This window comes from Myxocyprinus asiaticus, chromosome 1, assembly GCF_019703515.2.
Source record: "Myxocyprinus asiaticus isolate MX2 ecotype Aquarium Trade chromosome 1, UBuf_Myxa_2, whole genome shotgun sequence".
Taxonomy (NCBI): domain Eukaryota; kingdom Metazoa; phylum Chordata; class Actinopteri; order Cypriniformes; family Catostomidae; genus Myxocyprinus; species Myxocyprinus asiaticus.
This window is the reverse complement of record NC_059344.1, coordinates 66,858,119-66,877,012: the sequence shown is the minus strand read 5'-3', so window position 1 is coordinate 66,877,012 and position 18,894 is coordinate 66,858,119. Positions and strand designations below refer to the sequence as shown.

Sequence of the window (18,894 nt, the reverse complement as noted above, 5' to 3'; positions counted from 1 at the left end):
TATAAAAGTACAAATTATGACACGTTTAAAACTATGATAATTTAAACAAAGAGTGAAATAAACAAACCATTTTAAAATGTATTGTATGAATTATGATGATCTATACATTTTTGAAAAACTACGACTGTCCCACAGTTGTGCCGTCATTTCCTTCACACCAAACAATTTTGCCCCTAATAAAGTTTTTTTTTTTTTTTTTTTTTAAAAAGTTAGTGAACTTGTTAATCAAGTGGACAAAAGTGTCAGTGAAGAGCATGCCTGAGACAAAACAAAGAAAAATCAAGGGAAACATCACATCTTTACCGGCCGTCATTTCCAATAAAGCTGTAATTTTGCCAAATTATGCAAAAAGTTTGAAAATGTTATTTAATTGCATGCATTTAGGACACATAACATGTTAGCTATGAAATTAGCCTCAAAACTGTTAAAAATGCCATTTCCATCGGTGTCATTTCCAGAACAGAATTCTATTAAACACAATACAGAATTTGAGATGTACTGGAAATGACACATAAATCTCCTGTGATGCATGTACAGACACTGTTGGACATTGTTTGTGTGTGTGAGACTCACACAGCAGCAGCATGTAAAGACGATACACAGCGCCTGCAGAACTCCAGCAGTACCGACGACCCAAGTGAGTCTGAGGAACAGAATCACTCCAAAGATGTTCTGAAGACACGGCAGATACACACCCATAAACGTGCCCATCTGAGGAGACTGCCAACACACACACAATCACTGGAAAAATCCATCAACACTGATCAGCATGAGCTGAACTCAATCTGGTGGAGATTTTGAAATGTGCTCAGCGTTTGCATCTGACTGAAGTTCACTTTGGGATTTAGTGTCTAGAGTTTGCCTAAAATGTTGTCTAGGTAGGCAGCTCACTAGGTTTCATAACAAGAGCTAGTGTGTGTGTGTGTGTATGTGTGTGTGTTACCTTGCTGGGTTTGCGTTTCTCTCCAATACTCTCCGCCTCCTCGTGTTCTTTAGCGCCCTGTGTGAGGTTCGTGTAGTTCGCCAGATGATTGAGCAGAGACGACACTTTAGGACGAGTGTCCATCTCTTCCTAAAGAGAGAGATTTACATGAATATTCAAATGACAAACTATTAATTTCTCAAAGGAAACATGCAATAATAATCAGTTCAAATGTGTTGAAAATTATTAACAAAACTGGAATGTTTTGCTCCATATGCCTTGCCGTTTTCCACCAAAAGTGTTTTTATTAATTTATAGCTGTTTTTGTGAAGTGAACTGTGATGAGGAGGAGGGCATGGCTGGGCCGTGATGGAGCACGGCCGGCGCTGAATCAGCTGATCAGCGGGAGAGCGAGATAAGGAGCAGCCGGAGACACCGGTCTGTTTTAAGTTATGTTATTTTAAGTAAATTAATGCATTAAAAGTTTATGTTGACTGTTCAGCCTGTTCCCGCCACCTCTTTGCCCGACCTTTAACTGCTATAGTGGTGCCGAAACCCGGGAAGGAGGAGGGATGTGCTGTCGTGGAGTCTTCACCACTGCCGTCCGCTGGGGGAGAAGCGGTTGAGGACCGGGTGACAGCGCGTCTGGGAGCCGGCGAGCAAGTTTTCTCTCTCCTCTCTCCCTCTGTGTCTCCGCTCTCCCTTTCCCTCTCCCCACGCCTTCCCTCGTCTCTCCCCCCAGGTTCACAGGAGGCGGGGTGGGCCACCGGCTGACAGAACAGCCGGAAGGCCAGCGTCTCCCCCCCGGAGATGGGGGGGCGGAGTTAGTCAGACCAGAGGCGCCCCTGTCCGAATCGGGCGGGAGAGGTGTGTGACAAGGAGGAGGGCATGGCCGGGCCGTGATGGAGCATGGCTGGCGCTGAATCAGCTGATCAGCGGGAAAGCGAGATAAGGGGCAGCCGGAGGCGCCGGTTTGAGAGAGAGAGAAGGGGAGGAGCGGTTCCGTCCGCCAGGGTTCGAAGGACTCACTGCCGTCAGCCAGGGGAGGCGTGAACCGCTCCTCTGCCCTTTGGCGGACCCCAGCTTGCACCTTCCCCGGTAGACGGCAGCGAGTCCTCCGGCCCCTGGCGGACAGGACCACTCCTCCCCTTCTCGGCAGACGGCCGCAGTTCCTCCGGCTCTTGGCAGCCGGCAGCAACCCCTCCGTCCCCACGCAGACGGCTGCGGCTGTTCTCCTGGCGGATGGCAGTGGCAAGGACTACGCGATAGCGCATCCCTCCTGCTTCCCAGGTCTCGGCACCACTGTAACAGGTAAGGACAGGCAAGGAGGCGGCGAGAACCGGCTGAACAGTAAACATAAACTTTAATGATATAAATGAACTTAAAACAACATAAGACACAGACACACATGCAACGCAGCCGCATGCGTCTCTCTCTCTCGAACTGGCATCTCCGGCTGGCCCTTATCTCGCACTCCTGCTGATCAGCTGGCCACGCCCTCCTCCTCGTCAAATAAACTTACCCTGCTAAAAAATAAATAAAAAACTGCTTCAACTAGCCTAAGCTGGTTTGCTGATCTTAGTTATAGAGGTCGGGTTTTTCAACGGCTGATACCGACATGTAGAGATCAGGATGGCTGGTATAAATGCCGATAAACATAATACAATTAACAACAGCAAATCAGATGTACAAAAATCTCAAGTGAAAATAAAGCTTATTTTATGCGATATTTACTCAAATTTGCACAAGCTTGAAAAGAAAAAAAACTTTGAAAACAGGAAGTGTTGATATCTACTGACAAATCTATGAGCAGATTTTGGAACTGACACAAGGGAAAGTTAATCAAAGTTAAGCGAACGAGGTTATCAACCCTTGCCAATAACCGCAAAATGGCCAAATATCGTTTGATTAGCCAGCATGGCCGATATATCGGTCTATCACTACATAGCTTTCTAAAACCATTTTGATTCAGACATATTTTTAAATAAATTATTTAGGCTGATTTGTGAATAGGACTGGGTATTGATACAGATTTCCCAATTCGATTCTGATTCACAAGCTTTCGATTCTATATGGAAAACTTTCTCTCCCAGCTGTTAATTATACAGGAGACCTTCTAACTAGGTACATTACAGAAATATACATTTGACTAATTATATTTTATTTTCATAATTTTGGTCACATCTTGGCTTTTTAAAAATGAACAAATCCATGTTTTCAATATATTATTTTTTGTTACGTTTATTGTTCAATTGCATAATTTGTACTATTTACAAGTATTTACACTGATTTGTTAAACCGGTACTGTCTCTTTAAGAAAACTGGCATTACTGTAAAGAGCGCCAGTAGACGAGCGCATGTTAACGAGAGAGACTCTAACTGCTTTATCTCATCTGTGCTTTGCATGATTAGAATTAAATGTTTTGTTATTTATTAATCAACAACTGACTATAAAGAAAAGAAAGGATATTAAAAGAGACATTATTCAATGACAAATGGGTCGCGTGAATCTCGTCTTTGGACACACATTACACGGAACAATTTTTACTCTCAACACGCTGTGAAAGGATCTCGCTGCTGAATACTTCACAATTACTGGTGAGTGAAATCTGAACATGTACCAGCCAGTTGCCAAATATATACACAGTATATTTTAGTCACATAGCGCAAAATTCGGTTGCAAATGCGAGCGGTTTTCTCTCATTGTAGTGGACGGTTGTGCATGGAGTCAAAAGATCAATCTTGGGATTTAAGAATTGATATCGCTCAAATGAAGATCGTGATGCATCCAAAAATCAATATATTTACCCACAATTATTTGTGAATCGTTTTAATTGGTTCACTGAAAAAGACTCAAAAGAACGATTCGCTGAAAAATCAGACATGACTGTCGCTAGCAAGTTTTAATTTACACAAGAAATAGTTAGAGCAGTAAAAAATGTATTTATAGTTTCCATGACTACTGACTTCTGTCCAGGCCTGGAAAATACAGTTTTACAATTGCATGGAAATTTTCAGGTTTTCCATGACCGTGAGAACCCTGAAGGTAATATGTAAAGAAAAATACAAATCTATTTTAATTTGACACATCGTATAAAATTACGTTGCTTAAATGTTGCTTAAGCATATAGACAGGCCATATAATAATCTGAACTACTGCCCTGACAGAAGAAAAAATATATTGTTATCTAATATGAAACATGAAAAAGAATGAAAGCGAGAATGACAGCGAGTATTCAATACAAACCTCAAACAGGGCCAGATTCCTGTCGTAGAAATCATCGTCATCACCCGCATGCGAGTTATTACTGTACACATTGGACAGCTTCACACCATCATCACCTGAGAGAGAGAGATTTATTAGTGCTGTTTTATTAAGTCAAGCATCTCTGTTGCAATTGTTCATACTGACCTGATCAAACCTCTAAGTACAGTAAATATTAAACATTCAGTGTGTAACTCATCCTGCAGCGTTTGTGCTACAGACATCCTGATGAATATTTGGCTGAAATAGGGCTGTCGACTTAATAATTAATTAATAATTAACGCACTGTTAAGTAATTATTGTTAATAAATGCATTGCATTTAATCATGCCACCGGACCCTAAAATGCAATATTCACCTTCATGTTTTTACAAGTTTCTGTCAGCAAGGGGCAGTAAGCGCAACTCCAGCTGTACCGACAACAAACCACACTTATTGACAGCAGACAGCACAAGATGAGGACGCGTTCTTGCGTTCAGACACAGCTGGACGGAGCACAGCTCCGAATGTAACAGACTAATTAACCATTAGATGTGCCAAAACGTCCTTCAGTTAAACAACGACAAGACAGATGGTCTTATATATTTGGCAACAAGGGCGAAATTCACATACCTTGACTTCAGGGGTCTAAAGACAAATTCAAATCCAGACAAAAACACACATCTGTTAAGCTGTGCATTTATTGACTGAACACTGTGCTGCACTGCATCATTTTATCTCTGTATTCTTTTTTTCATTTCATTTTTTATTCATTTAAATATCTGGTGGAATCATGTGAATGATAAAGGAGGGGGGTCATGAAGACTGAAGAGAGTCGTCGCTTCAAAATCACTGGGTGATAGACTGTCGGACCCCTAGGGCACATGTTCAGCATTCAAGGGGTGCCCAAACTCAGTGTTAAATGTCTTTATTATTATCTCATTCTTGTGATTTTAAAATGGATTTTATGTATCTTTTATTTTCGTAATAAATTTGTATGTAAAGCACTTTGAATTACCACTGTGTATGAAATGTGTCATAAATAAACTTGCCTTGCCCAACTTGACACAGCAACCTTAAAACCCAGTGTTTATGATGTGACGCAACCAAAGTGCACACTCCAAAAGTGTCCGTCTGACACATGTGTACGTTGACGCATCCTTAGAAAAGGCCTCGTCATATATCTATCTTGTACAGAGTGACGAATTTATTATAAAATGGATTGCTGTGGACTGTAGGCCAATAATAGGCTCATGTTCAATAATATGGAAATACACAATTAGCCACATTTTGGATTGTCTTATCAATGCTTTACTCGTCTGCCATAATAATGCAAAGCATTTTAATTATCTGAATTATTCTATATTATATATTTAAAATCAATATAATTATTAGTGATGTCACACTACCACAATCAGTAGTCAGTACCGAGACCAGATAAATTTCATAGTTCTCGATACTGTATACTATATAGTCTACATGTAATAAGCACTTTACAGTGGATTAGTGCTCTGCTTTGTCATCTAATACAACACAAATGATTCTCTTTGTCTGTGGAGTTTTAGTGTATGAGCGGTATGATTCACACATTCACATTAAAGCACACAGCTCATGCAGACTAAGATTACAGCCTTTCGTGGTATAATAATCACACCAGGAGGGGGCCTGGGTAGCTCAGCGAGAACTGACGTTGACTACCACCACTGGAGTCATGAGTTCGAATCCAGGGTGTACTGAGTGACTCCAGTCAGGTCTCCTAAGCAACCAAATTGGCCCAGTTGCTAGGGAGGGTAGAGTCACAAGGGGTAACCTCCTCGTGGTTGCGATTAGGGGTTCTCACTCTCAGTGGGGCGTGTGGTGAGTTGTGCATGGATCGCGGAGAGTAGCATGAGCCCCCAACATGCTGTGAGTCTCCGCGGTGTCATGCACAACGAGTCGCGTGATAAGATGTGTAGACTCTTTATCTCAGAAGCAGAGGCAACTGAGACTTGTCCTCCGCCACCCGGATTGAGGCAAGTAACTGCGCCACCACGAGGACCTAGTAAGTAGTAGGCGGGACTATCTTTTTTTGTCTGATCAACGGCTGACAGGTGAGTTTTCTGAAATCTGTTTGAAAACTGTCTTTAGCAAGGCATCACTATTACTACTGCTATGCCCTTTGTTTAAGGACTTTCCAAATGCCTAAACCAATTCTTCATTTTCCCGCCAAAATTTGGCATGTGACCGTTTGGTCGTACACCCATAAATGAGGTGTCAAATAAGTGATTAAAGTATCTCCAGATCTGAATGTCAAAAAGACTTGGAGGTGGGCTGATTTGACTCGGATCAGCAAGCAGCCATTCAGTAATAACTTCGTAACTTTATAGCCACACCCTAGCAACCATCCAGAGCACCCTAGCAACCATAAAGCAACATGACCCAGCCATATCTCAGCATCAGAACATTCAAAGAAACATGGGGTGGGCTCTTTTGTACTCAAGCTCCTGGTGGGGCATTGAGGTGCAAGCACCACTTACACTTTCGTCCAAAAATTTACCAATCTACAGTTTTTCTGCAATTCCAAAACCTAGTCTCAGAATGAACGTTACTATAATTTCATTTTTTGCGAATTGACTTTTATGTGCCGCATTCTACATTTCGCCGCTGTTAAAATGAACACTAGACGTGCTAAAAAATGACACAGAATGACGTGGTTGCATTACATTCAGGTGAAATTTTTAGGTAAGGGGGGGTACGTTTTACTCATTAACCTCCATCTAATATTCACCTTATAAACCTCGTCTGGTTAAGACACCTTTTCACTTGCTTTTGGCGCCCCCCGCTGGACATTTCACTGGGAAACTGCACCAAAACGTTAGGGGTGGGAATCACAAGGTTACTGGCGATACGATGTTATATCAATATTTAGGTCACAATACGATATTATTGCGATTATTTTTGGTGTATTGTGATATTTCTCTCAATGTTTCTCATTCGTCTTCATCGGACTTATGAGAACTGTTTCCAAATCACCAAACGCATTGATAAATTAATATAAAAGTGCCAGTCTACAAAACAAGGCCAGTTTATTTCCTAATATCATGTACAATGCAAAGCCATAAGGCATATAAGACCATAATGGCTCCTTATTTCTGCGGTTATGTCAATATAGCGAATCTTTCTAAACGTTAATTATAGTATTTATGAATACAATAGTAGCCTAAACACTTTTAATATATTATTTATTACAACCCAGTTTCAAAACACAAAAGTATAACTGATTTCACCTAAAAGTTTAGCCTATTTTATATGATACTAACATTTTTGTCAAAATACCTCAGTTAATGTTACTGTAAAAACATGACAGATTTGAGTAACGGTGGGTTATTATGTGTAAAACATGATAACTGCACCTTCTAATGGACTGTTGTTGAATTCCTAGATCAATTTGGCAAAGAGAAAAAAAATTCCCATCACCATAATACAAATGTGGGAAAATGTAAATAATATTGATATTTGGACTGCAAATATCGATATAATCTTACAAGACTTTAACATATCGATATTTTTTCCCGCCACTACAAAACGTGTAATGAAGCGCATCATTTTGTTTTGCAAAATGTTGCCACGGTCGCGTAATTTTCACGAGATCAGGCTGCAATGTCGTTTGGTGACGTGAGTGCCGTAGAAATTACACCCCGCAGATTTAAGCTGCAAATGCAAAATGAGCAGTGATTTGTCATGCCAATAAAGCACTTTCAACTGATACTGCAATAGAAATGGAAGAAATGATCAGCACTGTATCACATGATATTGTGTCACCATCAGCACCACAGTCAGCACAAACACACTCTCACTTCCCCAACACACACAACTCATGCCAACTTCTCTGTAACACACACCACGTCTCATCACAAGGGTCATTTCTGTCATGCAACTTTTCAACTGTTTTCAAAATGAAATTGCTTGTGTTGTCACTCAAGGAAGTATTTCTATATTCTGGCCAACTTTACTAATGGAAGAGCTAAAATTAGCCATAGCTCAGTGAGGGATTATACTGATTCAGACGCTTAAGATGATCAAAAATAACTTGTGTATCCAGTGGATACATGATATGCAACTACGTAATTACGTTAAATATTAATTAACTGCAATTAAGTAAAAAACAAACTTGCCTTGTGTGGACAGTGTCCGTCATGGACCACCGTACACCATTTTTGATTTTGGGGGTATTTTTGTCATTTCTTTACATTCAGCACTGAGGTGTGTCGTCCACGTCTGAAGCTTTTAGTGCAACATAGTGACTGACTGAAGCGTGTGTGTGTGTGTGTGTGTGTGTGTACACTCTAAGGCCAGAAACACTACGTTGCTAGGTGGTTGCTAGGGTATTCAGGGCAGTTGCTAGACGGCCCAAGTCAAAAGTCTATATGATATTCTGTTCTCTAGATATGGCTTGAGTCCTGAAAATGTACTGCAGAAATAGTATGAGTAGTATGGCAGTATACCATTCCAGACATAGCCAATGAAACATCAGCCAGTCACAATGTACAATACTGACCTGTTTTATCACAGATAAGTTTAGCATAATGCACAACTGTTACCATTTATAACATGATAAGAGCACCTAATGACATGGTTAAACACTAAATACTAAACACTAGCGGATAAGACATTTACATGTATGCGTTTGGCAGATGCTTTTCTCCAAAGTGACTTACAGTGCACTTATTATAGGGACAATCCCCACCGGAGCAACCTGGAGTTAAGTGCCTTCCTCAAGGACACAATGGTGATGGCATTGGGGATCGAACCAGCAACCTTCTGCTTACCAGTTCTGCACTTTAGCCCACTACGCCACCACCAACTCTTCAAGAAACTGGCCTATTTTCAACGGTGATCGCCCAATTTTTCAGCAGCCTTGATTCTGGGAGTATTTACCCTGTTCATTTTCTCCATAATTAAACTTTTCTTAAATAAATAGTTTTAGGCATAAAAACAAACCAACCAGCTCCGAGGTGAATCACAACAATACAAACTTTGATTTGAAATAAAAAAGTATTTGAAAATCAAACAAAACGTCAAAGGTACAAGACCGTGTACTTAACGTCTTTAATCAGGGAATGAACTACAATCCCATGAAACATTGCGAATGACGTAATTGAATGAGAAATGACCGTACAAAAACGATTTAAAACTACTGTAGCAGGCCACGTCCACAATATTATTTGATTTTGCTCTATTTATTCCTCTCGTTCACACTAAAACAGCGTTTTCTCCAACAAAAACTCAGCGTTTCAATAAAATTATTACCGCATACTTTGGAAAGTGGTGTTGGGACACTAAAAATGAAAACTGATGAGTGGGCGTGGCCTTATAGTCATTATAAGCATACAAGAAATATATTAGCTCAAAATTATAGCTCATTTAGCTCAATTACAGCTTATTACTACTCAAGCTACTAAAGTAGTTACACTACAAACGAGATAATCTTTTGAAAACGCAGTTAGCTACGCCACGAGTTACTAACAAGAAGTAGCTAAATACATTCAAGATTTTTTTTTTTAATATATAACAATTGGGTTATATTTTTTAATTAGGGAGACATTAAACAATTAGGGTGACTAGATTAAATTGAACATATACATTCATATTAAATTTAAACTAACAAAATGTATTTGATATGAAAGAGTCAAATAAACAGTAGCAATCAACTAAATATTTCGCTTACAAAAAAAAAAAAAAAGAAGGCAATGTCCCTTTAAGGCTGTGCACGGCTCAAGTGAATCAGTGAATCATTTATGTGAACAAGTTCACTTACATGAACCGTCCGAACAAAGCGACTCTTTTTCAACGAAAATAAATTGGAACTCCCAACGATAAAAACAACTGAATCACTTATTTCAACTGGTTCATTAACAAGCACTGTCCGAAAGAACCAGATCACTTAAATGATTCCGATTTCCCAGCGGTTTAGGCAAGCGTGTTTGATTACTCCCGCAGCTCCATTTGCGATAAAATGTGAAACATTTCGCGTTTTGTGACACTCCAGTGCTACTCGCTGGAAAAGTAGCTTGTTAATGGAATAGCGACACTATTGTGAAAATAGCTGAACTACTGTCGCAATTAAGTTAGTAGCGTCGCTACTTGTAGTTAGGCTAGTTACTCCCCAACAATGATACCAACATAAGTAGTTTGAGAGTGCATGGAAATTCGACTACATTCGTAAGGCTTAATGCGAGTGGTCGCTGTTGAGCTCCGTTGCCGCGATTCCCATTTTCACGGTAACAGTGAATTCTCAGATTGGTGGATCTCTTAAGGATTATGGGTAGTGTAGTTTATCACTCAGCAATTAAATACAATTAACATAAAATGGAATTTTTACTCAACTGTTGCACTCTATTGCGAAAAATAAAATAACGTTAAAAAGAAAACCAGCAAAAACAATTTAATAGCCGATTTGCTTACCTTGATCCATGTTACAGCGGTCCGGCGTATTGGCCCCCGCAGATGTCGCGATCCCACCGGACATTTCGCTGTGCGGCTCGCTTCGGTTCATGCTCTCCCTGGAGCCGAACCGAACCCTCCCGCTGGAACGTGAGCTGATGTCTGGAGACGTGTCCGACACACCTGGGAGATCTTCGGCTTTGATGGGCGTGACGGTGAAGCGCACGGATGATGCCATGGCTTCCCGCGCCGCTGGTTGCTGGGGGTCCGACATCACGGCAGTATTGGAAGTCCAGCGACGATGACCTGTTGACACTCAGCTGATGGTGTGCGGCGGCGTGGACGTGGGCCGACTCATCGCCATGGAGACAGTAAAGTGAGTCTGGGACGTGTGTGTATGTTACTATGTACGAATGCTCGTACGTTCTTTTGCAATATGTTTCGGAAACCAACTACACTCAGATTTCTATGAGGTTAATATTGGTGATTAAAATATATTTCAGTGGCTATGAGTGCAGATAAATAATTTTGATAGTAGATGTATGAAATTGTATTTTTAACAGCAGTGATTACGATGTATTGATGTAGCTGTGAATTGTAACGTGTAATTTCAAGTTACTTTATTACAAATTTGACTATTCAGTTGTGAAAAAATGGTAAATATATACCGAAAAAAGTTGGTTATTTATACTCGGATTCTATAAATATGGATATCTAATGAAAACATTGTGTGTGCACGAAGGGAAGAGAAAAATAACATAAAAAAGCACAATATGAACAAATGTTGCACGTTATCAAAGTTTAAACCAGCTTCTAATAGTAATGGATTTAACATGTTTTTTTATATGGTCATTTTTTTGGACTATGCTGGGTTTTATATGGCAGATCAAGCTGGTTAGAGCTAAAAGACCACCTTAGACCAGCAACAGATTAGATACCAACAGTATGTGTGTGTGTGTGTGTGTGTGTGTGTGTACACACACACACACACACACACACACACACACACACACACACACACACACACACACACACTGAAACTGGTATACAATGTTTTTACAGCAGGGATGGTTTAACTTACACCATCTTGTTCAACTCACCTGCCCATCTCTCTCAGACAGACAGGTGCTCTGACAGCTGTCAATCACTGCACATATCACTGATGTGATTTTTGCTTATGCATAAAACTGGACTGATCTGGAAATATCTAGATCCCCTCACATATGAGAACAGTGAAAGCACATCTCTCAAACCCTCAGATTCTCTCAAACCCTATGTAGGCAGCTTCCTAGACAGCTTGTTTTGGTACCATAGCACCTATGACATCCCATAATGTTGTCTAGCTAGGCAGCTCAGTAGGTCTGATAGACTTTTACATCCTGCGACACTTCTATCATCACACAAACAGCACCTGAAAGCCTCTACTAAACCAATTATAATCCGCTCACACACACGCATACATACATACATACATACACGCATACATACACACCTCAGACCGGGTCAAATGGGCCACATGTGCGAATAAACCCGGTTACCTCTCACACGCGCGAGTATATTTAAACCAGAATAAACCGGCTACATTCACTTCTGATCAACACGATCGAAAGTCTTGACCGTTCAGACGCTCATTCACCTGCCGACAATTGTCACTTGCTCCACTGAAGCCCGAGCTCGGTGTGCTCGGTTGATTCGTTTGCTTGAATCTCTAGTTGCAGTTCATCAAATCAGCACGTTTGACTGCGGACGCGCTCCCGACTGTGACGAGCTGTGATGTCATGACGTCGTGTGCGTAAGAGACTCGTTGTGGGAAATGTAGTTCTTTTGCGTTTCGATTCAATAAATGCGGGTTAAATCTAATAAGCGGGCGGTTTATTTTGTTTTCTCATTATTTTCCTTGTAAGCATATTTCTCAGTTCATTTACATAAATTCTGGCAGACATTTTATACCACATAAACAACCAATGCAGATTTTTCCTATGGGGTTTTATCATGGGAGTTTTGTATTTATTAGTAAAATAAGGTCTGTGGTAAACATTACTTGACGATACGGGGACGTTTTGTTCTACAACATATATTACACACTTTCATGCCTCAAACAAAAATTTTGAAGCCGTATTGAATTGCATACTTTAAAAAAAAAAAATCACGGTGGCATCAAAATTCACGTTTGAGGTATGAAAGCGTGTAATATGTTGTAGAACAAAACTTCCATGAAGTAATGTTTACCACAGATCACTCAGAAGTTGAAAAACCCAATAGGAAAATCCAGAGGGAACCCATGGCGAATTAGACTTCCGGGTTTGCCTACAAATTGACGTCACGGCTGAACAGCTCTATGCAAGTGAACTTTAAAGCTCCAAAAAGCACATAAAGGCAGCATAAAAGTAACCTATAAGACTCCAGTGGTTAAATCCACGATTCAAAAGCAATATAATATGTGTGGGAGATAAACAGATCGGTATTTAATTCATTTTATAAATACTTTCACTTCCACATTCTTCTTTTTTTCCCCGGCAATTTGCATTCTTCATGCATATTGCCACATACTAATCAGAGCTGGAGATTTATAGTAAAAAAGGACTTAAATATTGATCTGTTTCTCACCCACACCCATCATATCATTTCTGAAGACATGCATTAAACCAATGGAGTCTTATGGATTACTTTTATGCTGACTTTGTGTGATTTTTGGAGCTTCAAAGTTCTGGTCACCATTCCCTCGCATTGTATGGACCAACAGAGCAGGGATATTCTTCTATAAATCTTCATGTGTTCAGCAGAAGACAGACAGTCATACACATCTGGGATGGCATGAGGGTGAGTAAATGATGAGAGAATTTTCATTTTTGGGTGAACTATTCATTTAAATAACCTGCACAAACTGATTGCATACTTTAAGTATTACAAACATAAATAGGTCTATTCCCTGTTAGCAATGCTTTCCAAATAGATCTTAGACAGAAGATGTAAAAGAGATACAAATAATGCATTTTATTCCATATGATTGCTCACATGTTTATTATATTAACTGAATAAACACATTCTTGTCGAGCAATCTACAAAAACTGATGACATACTTTCTGGAATAAAACACACACACACACACACTCATATAATGGAAACAATTGTGTGTTAAAGTCCATTGTTGATCAGTTCATCGGTCCGTTCACAGCACAGGTCGTGGTTGTTGTGTTAACAGCAGCCCGAAGCGTTTCTTGATGGTCACTCGGTGTCTGGAGAACTTATCGTCCGGAGAGAAGCGGGCCGGGTGCGCCGAGCTGGTGGGCTGACCGGATGGGTCCACTTTCTGTAAAGAGAAAATAAAAATAAAAATTAAGTGTTACATTTTAAAACATGTCCACTCATTATGCATATTTCATTCACTAACAAAAACTACAATGGTTTTTAGGAAATTATGTTAATAATGTGTGTTTTTTTTATTATTTTTTTACATGGTACCATGGTTATACCACGGTATTCTTTGAATTAACTTGGAGTACCATATATATATATGCAGAGTTTTATCCAGAAAAAATAAATATGCACAAGCAAAAAATATCACTGTTAAAACAACGACTAGAAGTCTCGTCTCACCTTCAAAGTATAAACCCTGTCGCCGTTCTCATTCAGATAAAACTGCAGGAACATGATGAAAAATCACTCTCACAGTCAAAGATGAGGTTATAAAGAGTATAAACAGCACAGCGGCTCACAGTCACACGTGCGCGACCCAACTCACAGCACACCGGAAGTGCGCGAGCGACAGACAGGATGTTGGGTAATGGATTTTTATTTTTTATTTTTTATTTTTTCGAGCTTCGAGCGCCGCCAACTGTAAGCAACGAAGATTTATTTATTTAATAATTTGTATATACATATCATTTAATTAATAAGCAATTCAATTCTATAAATAAATCTAAATAATAAAAAAATAATATAAGTTTCTATCTGTGTGTCATTGGAATCCTTTGATGTTTATGTTTGTTTTTAAAAGTGTGTTTTTTTTTTATTGAAAGAGTTTTAATATGTACTCTGCTTGCTGGTTGTATGTCAGCTGTCTGTGCTGAAAAGGTATGATTTACTCTCATGTTCACTGTAGTTTCTTTCTGTTTGGATTTCAGTGCTGTATGAGTAAAAATAATAATGTAATTTAAACAATACCTTCTTTTCTTGTCTCTCCAAATTCTCATTTCCCTCTAACCTGAATATTATTGAAGCATTAACCCTATGGTTTTATCATAAATTAGGCATGCACTTTTTCAGAAAAGTGATTATTATCTTGCAAATTTATTGTGAAAAAAAAAAAAAAAAAAAAAATACAATAATACAAAATTCAAATAACTGACAGGAGTGTACTGTGACCGGATAACCAATCAGATAGTGCTAGTGTGTGAACATTCATTTGGTCTCTGAGATTCCAAACAAGAGTAAAGTAAAAAAATATATATATACTTTTAAACAATATAGTTGAAATCTTGTTACAATCACTCCTCATGAAATAGTTGTCAAACAGACAGCAGACTGATGGCACCCATTCACATGCATTGTATGGACAAACAGAGCTGAAATCTGCTTATAAAAATCTTCACTTCGGTTCTGCTGAAGAAGGAAATTCATACACATCTGGGATTAAAAGTAAGTAAATCATGACAGAATTTTCATTTTTGGGTGAAGTAACCCTTTAAAGTGATTTGATTTTGCATCACTTGTGCTTTCACTTTCATAAAACTGATTGTCCTCCTAAATTCAGATGGAGAACCTTCAATCACACAGGAACCATCAGGAGTCTGAACCTGATCCTTTGAGTTCAGCTTAGATCCATCTTTCTCATCCGAACTAGACCAAACAGACCAGCCACAATATGACACCATTTCAGGACTGCTTTTTTCACCTCCTCCACACTCAAATACACATCAAGAGTCTGAAGATACACATCTGAGATCTCCTCACATTGCTGAACTCCACCACTTGCTTCCACTTACTGAAGATGAAGAGTCTGTATTAACACTAGTGAACATCCTGACTACAGATCAGTCAAATAGATCTCTAGCACACTCAGAAATGTTTGATATGACATGGGAAAATGTGCTAGATTTCACCAATACTGAACATCACAAGATGATTCAACAGCCAATCAATGTGGACGCTGAATTGAATTCAGAAAACTCTTGAAAAGGAAAACTCTTGTAAATCGAAAAGGAGCTCAGATTATTCAGCAGTGTGATCAAGAACTTGATCTAAAACCTGAGAGTATGTCACAACACTTGACTCTATCGATGGCAGTTCTCAATCAAAAAGGGGATTTTGGATTGGAGCAGTTCTACTCCGAAGAGCAGGAGGCAAGTCGTCAAGATCTTCATCCACCGATCAACTCAATTCAAATGTCCTTAGCCATCAAAGATCTTCAGTCAAGTCCTTCAGAATACCCTGAACCACCAGAACCTTCTGGCCCTATGTAATGCCTCATGTAAGCCCTTACTGGCCCACTTTACTACCCCATTGGAACTCTAATTGTCTCACTCCAATGTTTCAACCAGTCCCCAACTGTCCCACTCCAGTGTTTCAACCAAACCTGAACTGTCTCACTCCAATGTTTCAACCAAACCCCAACTGTCCCAGTCCAGTGTTTCAACCAAACCCCAACTGTCCCACTCCAATGTTTCAACCAAACCCCAACTGTCCCAGTCCAGTGTTTCGACCAAACTCCAACTGTCCCAGTCCAGTGTTTCAACCAAACCCCAACTGTCTCACTCCAATGTTTCAACCAAACCCCAACTGTCCCAGTCCAGTGTTTCGACCAAACTCCAACTGTCCCAGTCCAGTGTTTCGACCAAACCCCAACTGTCCCAGTCCAGTGTTTCAACCAAACCCCAACTGTCCCACTCCAGTGTTTCAACCAAACCCCAACTGTCCCACTCCATTGTTTCAACCAAACCCCAACTGTCCCACTCCAATGTTTCAACCAAACCTGAACTGCCCACTCCAATGTTTCAACCAAACCCCAACTGTCCCACTCCAGTGTTTCAACCAAACCCCAACTGTCCCACTCCATTGTTTCAACCAAACCTGAACTGCCCACTCCAATGTTTCAACCAAACCTGAACTGCCCCACTCCAGTGTTTCAACCAAACCCCAACTGTCCCACGCCAATGTTTCAACCAAACTCCAACTGTCCCACTCCAATGTTTCAACCAAACCCCAACTGTCCCACTCCAATGTTTCAACCAAACCCCAACTGTCCCACTCCAGTGTTTCAACCAAACCCCAACTGTCCCACTCCATTGTTTCAACCAAACCCCAACTGTCCCACTCAAATGTTTCAACCAAACCCCAACTGTCCCACTCCAATGTTTCAACCAAACCCGAACTGTCCCACTCCAATGTTTCAACCAAACCTGAACTGCCCACTCCAGTGTTTCAACCAAACCCCAACTGTCCCACTCCAGTGTTTCAACCAAACCCCAACTGTCCCACTCCAATGTTTCAACCAAACCCCAACTGTCCCACTCCAGTGTTTCAACCAAACCCCAACTGTCCCACTCCAATGTTTCAACCAAACCTGAACTGTCCCATTCCAATGTTTCAACCAAACTCCAACTGTCCCACTCCAATGTTTCAACCAAACCCCAACTGTCCCACTCCAATGTTTCAACCAAACCCCAACTGTCTAAGTATAATCATTAACTGTCAATCTGCAATGCCTCATCAACACTCTACTTGCCCCATTTTTATGCCTCAACTAAACTTCGCCCTTCCAATTCATCAATTAAACACCAACTACCCCACTTTTCAACTTCAACCAAGCTTCATCAGCCCCTTGCTAGTGCCTCAAGTAAACCTCAGCAGGCCCATTTTAGTGCCTCTTGTAGAGCTCAACTTTCTAGTTCCTCAAAGAACCCAGGTTTCCCCTTCCCTCCTCAAGAGGTGCTTGATAACTACAGCCTGTGGCAGAGATATTGCAAGAGGGCTAAAGTCTTCTTCTCCAGCAGTCCAGATACTGAAGCTCTTCATGTGAGTACACATGCATGTAGACCATCCCACAGATGGTGCACACTAGAATCATACATAAATATATTGTGAAATGACAAGTCTGCCATCATTTACATCATGCTCATCGTAGAGAAAATAATGTTTAAATTATTGGAAATGAAAGGCAGTACCAAGGGAGTAAACTACGATGTATAAATGCTTTACAGTTTAAACTATATACAATGTCTTTTGGATCGCATTAATGAAAATTGGGGGGCAAAATGTGCGTAACGTTCATGAGAAAAATGTCACAATGTAAATAATCGTAATATATATATATATATATATATATATATATATATATATATATATAAACAGACTTTATATTCTATGTGCAAAATAAATAAGAACATAATAAATCTTATTTGTTTGTTTGTATTTTGGAGGAAATAAGAGCAGGACATTTTATGGACAGGTTTTCTGAGAATCACCCCAAAATAATGACTTTATTTTGCATCATATCTGTATGTGATTGCATATCAGTGATATCGGAGCACCCGGTATTTGCTTCGATGATCAACCTTTGTAAACGGGTCAAGTTGAAGAGTTATGAATCATGTTTAAAAAGCAAATGTGACTTTATCAATGCAATAATCTGCCTTGGTTTACTTGGAGATTATCTGGTTGGTTTGCTAGTTTGTGTTTATACTCCTTCAGGTTCACTGAGGTTGAAGAACAGGAAAAAGAGGGCCATTACAGTGGGAATTCTCACAGACAAGCAAAGCAATGCAATTCCTGCCCAGAGCAGAACTCAGACAATGTAAAATAACAGCATTACATATTTATTTGAAGGTGACTCTTAACGCAACGAACATGTTTAGGATGCAGAAACATCAGAATGTTACCTGTAATTCTCTCTGTCTGTTTGTTTTAAGGTTGTTTTGTGAAGCACAGCTCAACTGAAGTGAAGAAACAGATCAAAGCGCTAAAAAAACTGTCCAGATGTCGGCGACTCAGGATCTCGCCGATAGCGAGTATTCAAGTCAATGATGGGTCAGAGGTCATGTCAGTCAATGAGGAGTTGAAGATGAATGTAAGTGTACTTGCGCAGTATCTTTGCGAATTTTCCAGCAAAAGCGAGATTGTAACGGAGGTAAATTAAATGCAACTAGTACGCTACAGTGTTGTCAGATGACCTCATATTGATAGTTTATTTTTGTTGTTTTGTTTCCCCTTTTCTCCCAAATTTGCAATGCCCAATTCCCACTACTTAGTAGGTCCTCGTGGTGGCATGGTTACTCACCTCAATCCGGGTGGTGGAGGACAAGTCTCAG

At 40.0% G+C, this 18,894-nt stretch overlaps 2 protein-coding genes across 6 annotated transcripts in view; both read right to left on the bottom strand.

Annotated features, from left to right (window-relative positions):
* LOC127447530 (solute carrier family 12 member 6-like) overlaps positions 1–12,332 on the bottom strand; it is a 41,241-nt gene extending 28,909 nt beyond the window's left edge. For 4 of the 5 annotated variants that reach the window (XM_051709477.1, XM_051709494.1, XM_051709505.1 and 1 more), the window contains exons 1-5: positions 12,081–12,332; positions 10,610–11,302; positions 4,170–4,264; positions 944–1,072; positions 574–720 (exon numbers count right to left, since the gene is read on the bottom strand). In XM_051709477.1, coding sequence (XP_051565437.1) covers positions 574–720; positions 944–1,072; positions 4,170–4,264; positions 10,610–10,862 — 624 coding nt within the window. In that variant the 5' untranslated portion in view covers positions 10,863–11,302; positions 12,081–12,332. The remainder of the gene's footprint in view (positions 1–573; positions 721–943; positions 1,073–4,169; positions 4,265–10,609; positions 11,303–12,080) is intronic. The other variant, XM_051709486.1, reaches the window with a different exon arrangement.
* A 1,230-nt stretch (positions 12,333–13,562) lies between these two features.
* On the bottom strand, positions 13,563–14,342 carry LOC127448107 (H/ACA ribonucleoprotein complex subunit 3). Its single transcript, XM_051710408.1, has 2 exons — positions 14,186–14,342; positions 13,563–13,898 (listed from the first exon to the last, which is right to left on the bottom strand). Exons 1-2 carry the CDS (start codon positions 14,237–14,239, stop codon positions 13,758–13,760), a joined length of 195 nt encoding a protein of 64 aa, XP_051566368.1. The 5' UTR covers positions 14,240–14,342; the 3' UTR covers positions 13,563–13,757.
* Positions 14,343–18,894: the final 4,552 nt, after the last annotated feature.